Source organism: Temnothorax americanus, unplaced genomic scaffold, assembly GCF_048541705.1.
Source record: "Temnothorax americanus isolate GAGA-0224 unplaced genomic scaffold, ASM4854170v1 Scaffold18, whole genome shotgun sequence".
In the NCBI taxonomy this organism is placed as follows: Eukaryota; Metazoa; Arthropoda; class Insecta; order Hymenoptera; family Formicidae; genus Temnothorax; species Temnothorax americanus.
The window spans coordinates 1,894,040-1,903,872 of NW_027509318.1; the positions used below are offsets into that span (position 1 = coordinate 1,894,040).

The 9,833-nt window shown below is 36.0% G+C and overlaps 2 protein-coding genes across 3 annotated transcripts; both read left to right on the forward strand.

Annotated features, from left to right (window-relative positions):
- Window positions 1-1,035: 1,035 nt before the first annotated feature.
- LOC143896392 (uncharacterized) lies at window positions 1,036-5,276 on the forward strand. Of its 2 annotated transcripts, none has more exons than XM_077404257.1 (5): window positions 1,036-1,452; window positions 2,481-2,638; window positions 2,712-2,820; window positions 3,220-3,428; window positions 3,965-5,276. In XM_077404257.1, exons 1-5 carry the CDS (start codon window positions 1,346-1,348, stop codon window positions 4,069-4,071), a joined length of 690 nt encoding a protein of 229 aa, XP_077260383.1. In that variant the 5' UTR covers window positions 1,036-1,345; the 3' UTR covers window positions 4,072-5,276. The 2 variants fall into 2 exon arrangements, with proteins under 2 accessions (XP_077260383.1, XP_077260382.1); XM_077404256.1 differs by having other exon boundaries at window positions 1,038-1,452; window positions 3,217-3,428.
- Window positions 5,277-5,614: 338 nt separating this feature from the next.
- Window positions 5,615-9,363, forward strand: LOC143896389 (uncharacterized). Its single transcript, XM_077404245.1, has 3 exons — window positions 5,615-6,171; window positions 6,635-6,932; window positions 7,314-9,363. Exons 1-3 carry the CDS (start codon window positions 5,615-5,617, stop codon window positions 9,036-9,038), a joined length of 2,580 nt encoding a protein of 859 aa, XP_077260371.1. The 3' UTR covers window positions 9,039-9,363.
- The last annotated feature ends 470 nt before the right edge of the window (window positions 9,364-9,833 follow it).

Here is a 9,833-nt window from a genome sequence, read left to right on the forward strand (position 1 = left end):
TCAACTAGGATATAGATGCACTAAAGTAGATTTATGTTAATCCAATGAGGACATATTTTTTTTACCCGAACGTAATAAAGTATATTAATGGTACAGAAAATGTAATAATCTCTTCTGCTTATCAGCTTCCCCGAATATTCTTAGAAAAGTTCACAAAGATATGGGATAGCTATGTACAGGATAGCTTTTCTGTATTAGATATCTAACATGAACATTTAACTATTTCCGTTTAAAATAGAGATAAAAAATTAAAATTTAAAAAAAAATTAAAAATCTATTATTCAAACTGTTACAAAAAAACCCTCTGTACAAAATTATATTAAAAAATCACATTTGTCATTTTACTGCATGTTCATTTTACTGAAAATGAATTTAATAGATATATATATATACATATAATATAGATATTTTACATCAACCATAAAATTTTCATCTTTTTCTTTTTATATTTATTTTAATACTTTATTACTTGTCATGTTTTTTATACTTTGTAGTATTAAAATATCATAGCACATATATGTAAAGCTAGAATATCATATTCGCAAAAGAATTAACATATGTATACACCAAATCAATATGAGAGCGAGAGTGAATAAGCGAGAGAGCGAGAGCAAGGGAGAAAGAGAGAGGGGGCGGGAGGGAGAAAGTTTGGAACGAAGGAGCAGGAAAGAAAATTATTTTCAATCAAAAGAACGCTCGTAATATTTCATCCGTGCTTGGGGAAATTGAAAAACTGTTCCGCCACCCCTCGCCGCGCTCCCTCCCCGTGCCCCCTCCTCCCCCGCGAATAAATCCGCTCCGCCGTCTGCCGTTGAGATGACGACGGGGTAACGGTGGGTGGAGACGAATAAAATTTGCGCGGGGGTGTTGCGCCCCGTCCGTCGTCCTAGCCGTTGGAGCGTCCGCCCGCCAATCCCGTGCGCGTTTGATAGTCACGTCCAACACGCGTCTCGGCTCGCCATTGGCCGCAAACCCGCCCAGGGGTTGGTATCGATCATCCCTCACGCAAGCCCGACGCTTTTCATATATAAAGCGGGCCTCCCTGGGGACATCGTCAATAGTCGAAATCCGCGTATTCACCGTACGGACACTTCCGTTTGCACGATCAATCAATCGATTAATTGTGGCCAGATCGATAGGGAGAGAGATCAAGAAATTGACCGTCGCGAGTCAGCGTGTTATGAAAGAATTCAGAATTTTTTGAAAAAAGAAAACAAAATTTAAAAAAAAATATATATATATAAGAGAGAAGTCGAGGGGCCACGTTTAGTGGTTGTTGGTTGATTCGTGAAGTACAATTTGCGGGGGATACCGCACGACGAATGAGATTGTGAAAACGTGCATTATGGCGAATCATCATCCCTCGTACGACTTTGACGACAGAAGCCAGAGGATTCGCCATCGGGTCGGCACCGCGTCAAGACCTGCAGATTCCACCGTGGCTTGTACCAGGTACTATCTCACTTTCTCTTTCGGTTGATCAATCACATTAATAAGAAACTCTGAATCGTTATTCAATATAGTATAACTAAATAATTAATGTTTATATAATTAATTGTAATAAAGAGTATTCTAATATTTTTAATTGAGATTTTTTTTCAACGTTCGGTAACAAATATCAATAATATCGACAGAAAACTGTCCACGTGCGAATAGCTAAAGATTTGTAAGATAGAAAGAAAAATTTAAATCATTAGTTAAATTGTTCTTATTAAATTTAATAATAAAGAATTAATTGGGATTTTTATCAATACAATATTTCTTTTTAAACAATTTTATATTGAACGTATTTTATATCTTACACTGACAATGAGTGATTTCTTCCATACTTGTGTATATAATAATTCACTACTTGTGTGTGATTGCTTTAGCAAGGAACAAAAATTTTTCCTCGTGCCCATTATTTGCTACATAATAAAAAAGTGTATTAGATAACTTGGACTACAATTTAAACGAAGAAAATAAATAATATTTAAATAACTCTGCATTAACTAAAACAAATTTGCGATGATTTTTTCCCTAATAAAAATTAAATGCCACAGTAGCATGGATAATTGTAAAATTTATACTAAATAAAAGTAAGTCATTTTTTTAATTGCAGAATATTTTCTAATAAATTATAATTAAAAAAAAAAATAATAGAATTTATAACATTACTTATATTACAAGCTATTAATATAATCTAAAATCATATCTCTTTAATATAAGAGAGATCGATCTCTAAACAATCTACTTTAAATATCTTTTAAAAATGCGAATTGTGAGTTTCACTAGCTGTAATAAAATTTATAACTATTAATATACAAAATTTGTATCAATATATCGATATACTTAGCATCAGGAAATGTATGAATAATGAAAACATTATTTTCAATTATTACTTAAAAATACGAATACCAAATTTTTAACAGTTCTATACAAACACAAATGTCAAATATCTGAGTAGCACAAACAAATTTTGCATTATTATAATTTTGCAGTACTCAATATTACGTGGGGCACAATAGCGATATCACTGAGGAAGATATGGCAGAATTACCTTCGTGCGTTTACGCGGGCAGATCCACGCAACATGTCACCCACACATCGCCACATACACATTCTCCTTTGCACTATCACATGCCAGTTTCAACGCCAGGTAATGAATGCTAAATAGTTATAATAATGCAGTTATTTGATTAACGTTTCATTATATAAACTTTTTTGTTCAGATCATGACACAGAAATGAACGGCGTAGAAGAGGGTTATTATCCAAATGGTAGTCCTTATAGAATTCAAAGACACGCAGCTAATATTCGTGAAAGAAAACGTATGCTGAGGTAAGGAATTTTCAAAAAGTAATTAGCAATAAATTTTAATCTATTGAAACAGATTTTATGAGATAGTCTATGTGCAGATGAGATTTAATTTTTGAGATAATATCGGCGAAATTATATATATTATATAAATGTAAAACATAATTATAAAAATTGTTTTAAACCATCAATAAAATAAAACTAAAGCCTTGCATTTGCGGACCGTCGCTTGCTAAAGAAATCAGTTGCTTACACGTTAACCGTTATAATATTATTAATATTTTGCGTTAATGACAAATTGATTCGCAGTGTAATGCTTTATTCCAAGATGTATATAATTGTGTAAAATCTCTTTCTCTGCTTGATATTTCCCTCCTAAGATACGCACGAGCGGATTGTCAGTGTGATTGCAATTTTTAGCAGCATCAACTCGGCTTTCGACGAGCTCCGGGTCCACGTGCCGACCTTTCCTTACGAAAAGAGACTGTCGAAGATCGATACCTTGCGCCTGGCCATAGCGTACATTGCGCTCTTGCGCGAGGTTCTAGCGGCGAGGCTCGACCCTTTGACTTACGTCGAGAGGTGCCTTAGGGGTGAGATAAACGGCGAGCGCGCCGAATGGAACACGAGCGGTATGTCTGTACTTTCGTAATTATCTCGATTATTTGAAAAATAACATGAAAAGTAACGTCTCGGTATGCATCTCGTACATATTTCAGAGAAATTCTATCAATCGGATGATGATGTGTGCAGGAAATTATAATAAAAATTATCTTTCAATTAATAAAAAAATATAGACTTCGTCTTTGTGTCTTGCATTACAAAAACTTAATATTAAAACAGTAATATTACGATTTAAGGATTCTATTAAAAAATTGGAGAAGTGTAATTTTTAATATTGAATGCTCAACAAGTTGAATATATTGTCTTCTGCAGAGTACCTTTACTTGGAAACTAAATATATCGCTTTCGGGTTCGAAAAAAAGTTACTTTGAAGAAGATGATTACTTCTTCGAGTTGGCAATGTACAGCTTTCTTTCGAAAATTTAGTAGGACAAATATCACTACATGTTTAAAATCAATCTTATGGAATTTCGTTTGAATATTAAAAACCACGTAACGTTTACGATTTCTCGATGCATTAATTATATCGTGACCATTATTGCAGATCTGACGGCACGCTTGTCCTGGATAAATTGGGAAAATTTGGGAGTAAACCCAAACCGTCGATCTGTGCTCACCACCCTCGCGCTGACAACCGACAATATGAATTAATTGAGTGCTCGTAACAAGAACATTTCGGCGACTCTTCTTTTCTTTGTAAATACCTTTAATGCTGAGATAGGCAAAGGGAGAGAAGAAAGGGGAAAATGCTAAAGACTTTTCCGCGATCTCGGTTTTAGTTCATGTGCAATACGAGCGACGAATATTGTATTCAATATCTACGTGTATGTACATGTAAAAGAACTAGTTAGTATAATTTAATATTTGCTTTGAAATAAAATCGATGCTACTCGAGACGGGCTGTATGTATCCTCAACGGCGATTTGGAAATTATATACTATTTAGGATGTATAATAACGCAAAGTTTATACGGCGCTTTTATTTGAAATGATAAAGCAGCCGTTACTCCACGCTTGCCAGAGGCTTCGACTGTCAGTTCTCGTCGTCCAATGGATTTGTCAGATTCGTGCGTGCGCGCAAACGACCGACCGACGTGATGAAAACACTTGAGAAGCGACACTGTCGTGACAGCCGATCAGTGCTTTGTTTTGCGAAAATTCATTCCACCGTCTACGTCTCTGGAGCTGCTACTCCTTACTATTTCCCGATTGATACCGATCGCTTCATTTAGTCCGGATATTGTTTATAATTTTATCCAACGGCCAATAAAGATTTAGGAGTCTCTCAGGAATTCACCAACTTGCCTTCAAAGTACGCGAACTCCATATTTCCTCTTATAACAAAAGAAGAAAAACGTTTACGGTAAAAGACGTCGATAAATTTAACGCGGATTTCCGTTGTAAGTTGGCCGAAGTGTCTGTCTACGAAGAGGAGTAAATAAAATCACAAGGTACGTTTTTTTCCCCTATAAGCTGCATTTTTAAGATTATTTTACACTTCACGTTTACTTTTCTCTCACGTTTATACATGTCCACAAAGATACAATTCTCATTCTAAATACAGCGTAGTTAAGGTAGTTAATATAAATTGAAAATAAGTTTATCTCTTATATAATAATTTGCTGATTTGCCTTAGATTATAAAACGAAAAAAAAATTACTTAAAGTTACAGTACAATTTTAAATATCAGAAAAATAAAAAGTTCGTGTCATAGACATTTATATTTTTTAAAATTCAAGGATACGATATTATGTGCGGTATTTATATTAGAACACAACCCTATAAAAGAAAACACACACGCGACACACACACCCATACGTCGTAGACACTCGATGGAATTTGTCATTTCACAAAAGTGCCGGTGTTAAAAAAAAATCGACAGATTGCGCGAAATAAAGAAAATACACATGAGTAGATGTCTCAAAAATATATTCGCGAAATTTTTCAATTACACAGTTTTATACGTTTTCAATTATTTATGCGAGATCCTTCCAACTGTCCAGTGCTTTCGGAGCAAAATGATATCTGTAAATCTTATTGTTTCGTATATGGGTTTTCACATTATTTGCCGCGCTTACTAAATATTTCGTGAAAAGGAGATTTTGCTAAGCATTTAGAGATTAGAACATATACATACGTGTAAGGCTAAACTGAATGTAATACAAAATAAATATAAAATAAAGTGATTTAGATTAATGGAGGTACTGCCGAAGAACTCGTACGCATTATCCGAGCAGCGTTCTTTTAAGATCCAAGAAATTAAAGAACCACCCACGAAGATCGACTCGTCGATCGGCGAGGATCAAAACGAAGATGTCACCAGGAGATACGTTTCCTGTCTCGATTTAATTGCGAGTTCGGCGTTAATGAATCGAGAGAAAATATACGATAGAAATGCGGAGATGATCCTGCTGGAACAGACCCGAGCGAGCGATCGCGGCAGGACCAACAATGTAAATCGTCGCGTGATCGAGTTAAGTGACAATGACTCCAAGATGATCCTACGGAGGCACGTCGGAGAGATGGCAGAACGCGAGGGTTCAAATTCGCAAAGCAACGCGGTGGATTATGAAAATATGGAAATTCTGCAGAAACTGCCGCCAGACACGATCGTGATACGACAAAAACCGAAGTCGGATATGGAAGACAGCGATTACAGGGAATTGACGGAGACGAGTAACAGTAGTAGCTCGACTTCTGGCTGTACGGATGTTCAAATGAAAGGAATTTCACGAGCACTCAGGAACAAAACGTGAGCAATATCAAAAGACGCTTACGTAATAGACTTGTGCCGAAAGTTTATTATATTTGTCAAATAAAATTCGAAGTAATTAATTACGTATGATTTAATTTATATATTTGCATATATATAAATCAGATATTATATATAACATACAAATTATAAATTATTTACGCATGTATACACTTGTATACAATTATTTTATATATAAATGTGTTTATAAGCCTAAAAAATAACTTTTAATCGATGATAAACTTACATATGCAAAAATGATAGACTTTTGTATATCGAAACTTGTTATTTAAATTTTATGTCGCACAAAATATAATATAAAATAAGGAATATGAATAATTCTAATTTCATAATTCATTTCAATTTCATTCACTACACATATATTCCGAAAAAAGATATTAATCTGTTTAGAATAGTTTTTTTTTTTTTCCAAATTTTGTGATATTTTTGCTTCATTGTTCAGTCTTAAAACGATGGAGGTGAGACGAAATCCCATGCGAGTGTCTAAGAGAAATATTGATAAGGATTTTTCCCGACCGAAACAACGACTGTTGGCCAACAACAAGAAAGAGTTTTATTCGAATTATGAACTCGGGAAGCGCGTAAGATCGTCCACGATGCCGTACATGAATACTAGATCTGTTACTCGAAAGATGTATACTGTAGGTGCTACTTATCAAGCACCTACCAAAAAAGATGAGACGGAGTGGAAGGAGTGGCCCGTGCACGGAATGCATGAGAGACCGGTCTACCATCCTCAAGTAAAATTATCTTTCCATACAATATAATATCTATATAATCTTGTATTATCCATAGCAGTTAATGAATTAAAATAAAATATATTTGCGCACTTTTTAATTAAATGTCAAAGGAGCGAATAGGCAACTGTAATTATTATACTTCAGTAACTGCACTCTATAAGTTTTAGGTAACACTGATTGGAAATTTATTTTAGTAGAATTTTTCATTCTAAAGAGATACACATTTTTTGGAAGTGTTAAAATTCTATTTTTTGAAAAACTTAGAAATAATAAAATTTTTTAATAATTTCTACTAAAAAAAAAGAAGGAAAGAGATCAACTCCAATTTCATGAAAGAATCTGAATGATCTTAGGACATCCTTCATACAATTATGTTTCCAGGCTGGTTTAGCAGTGGAGTATTTAGGAAGATACTTCACCAGCCTCGATGGATTATCTTATTGCGAGATCATCAACGAGCCTGATATCGAGGTGGTCTCTGTCGATCCGCATTGCGATCGGGTCTCTTCGGCCGAGAAGAAGTCCAAGGGAAAGGCGAGAATGAAAAGCAAACGTTCATCGAATACCAAAGATCCGTGGAATACGTATCTCTCCGTGAACAACAAGTCCTTTGAGACATGCATGCACGAAAGTCTTCATTGCGTGTTCGGTTATTGTTCGCAAGTTATGACGCCAGTTTACAGGCAAGCTGTGGAAGAAAAGATGACGAAGCTGACGATTTCCGCCAAGACGAGCTCTTTAGAATTGGCGAAGGAGCCAACGGACGTCAAAGGTAACGTCGCAATTCCTTCGGAGAATGTCACTAAGCTTGCGGAAGAAACAAAATTGTTGGAAGCTTATGCGATCGCCATGGCGCAGAGCATACAAAATAAAAGCACCGCCAATAGCACTAGCGATCAGAAAGTCATCTCGATTTTTCCGTCATCTTCAACAACGTATTTACCAGAAGCGCAGAAATCGACCGCGGACTTCAACAGTTCGAAGACCGCTTCGCAGAACGGTGGAACGATCAGGATGAATTTGAAGCAGATTATTCGAGGCGCTCCAAACAGCTCTCTAATCTTGTTGAGAAGTTCGGCCGCGAGATCCACGAGCGGCGATGCTAGTGCAGCAATCGCAAGGAATATATTCAACTCGGCCAAGTTGGAAGATGCGTCCGGCGACGAGACGCTGACGGGGATGTCTTCGATTTACAAAAAGCTGATGTATGCCAAAGAGCCGGTTTCGAAATGCGAGGAATCGCCAGTGAATAACAACGTGCGCACCTTAAAGAGGTGCGCCACGAATACGCAGGAATATACAACGAAGAGGACCTTCCTCGAGAATCAGTTGGACAACAAGAAGACCGTACAGGTCGTGAAAGAGGCGCGCGAAAACAAGAGTCTCGAGCACAAGATGAAAATTAGCAGGGAGTCAGATGGTAGAATATCCATGACGAGTTCTGGCAAGAACCTCGCGTGGTGCACCAACGAAACTTCGGAGATCGCTAGAATCTTATCGGAATACAACAAAGGCACGAGAAAGCCTACGCAGTCCATGCAGAACCAAACTTATTACAGCTCGAGAGATACGAAGACGAGCTTGACGAATCCGAGCGTGAAAAGTTTGCCGAAGAGCCTCTGGCAGAAGAGTACGACGGCTGAGGAGACTCAACAATTCGTATCCAATTCGAATACGAGTTTTGATTTCCCGCAGGGAAAGTGGAAGAGGCTTCATTTGATGCTGGAGAAGACCAAGGACGGTCAGGTTGCCGGTGGCAATCAAAACGCTTGGAAGGGCCCTTCGACATCAGAGAGTCACAAAGTTCCATTGAGGGAACAACAAATGAACCTGGGCACGCTGAATTATATAAGAAAGAATTCGATTGACTCTCGCAAGGAACCGAACGAGCGCGAAGTTATCATGGTTGATGTGAAGCCGAAGGAAAAGAAATCGGAATATTCTAAAGATGAAACGGGGTCGTTGCAAGAGCTTTTGGAGAACACGGCGATCTTATATTGCGCCGCTAACGGGGTTCATCAGGACGATCTGTCAAGTTATATCGACACTCTCGACAGCAAACAGAGCATTCAATGGCTAGAGACTTGCAATAATTCTGTCGTGTAAGAAATTGAAGATAAAACAGTATTTTGTTTATTGTATACGATATCGTTAAGTTCAAAGTTATGTGTCTGTCGCATTAAAACAGTTTTATGAAGATAATTTTATGAAAAGGGTTAATAGTTTATAATAAATCGCGTATTCCTTTGGTTTATTTTACCCGAAGAACATATACAGAGATATGGATATTATAAAAGATACACGTACTAATATATGTATAATTACGAGTATTAAACTAGAACTTAACTTAAGAATTTAGATTTTAATTGCAGCAAATTAATAAGTTGCTCTCTCCTATTCTGTTAAAATATTTACTTAATAAAATCATGAGATTTTCTTTGTTATTTTTGTCAATTCTTTGAATTTCTTCTGTGTATTTAAGAATAATTTATGTGTCAGGAATAATTTCTGCAGTTATAAACTATGTATACTGGAACATACGTCAGAAATTCAAGATTCAGAATTAATAGTTTTATAACTAGAAGTTTTTTGTAAATTAAACGGGCTTAAAAATAAATAAAAAAATACGTAATATTAAATAAAAATGTCTTTAAATTTTTTAATTAATTTTATAAATAGCAATTAGGATGTATCTCAAATGTTATATGATTAGAAAAAAAATTAATATTCCTTTAGGACACAGGGTAAAGTGGATATTTCGGATCAGATTCTAATTCGGATCAGCAAATTTGAAATGCCTCTCTCTAGCCGACTGTATTTATCATATGTGGATTTTTTCGCTATCGTTTATAGCTATAGACAATTAGCGAAAAAAATCCACATATGATAGGTACAGGCGGC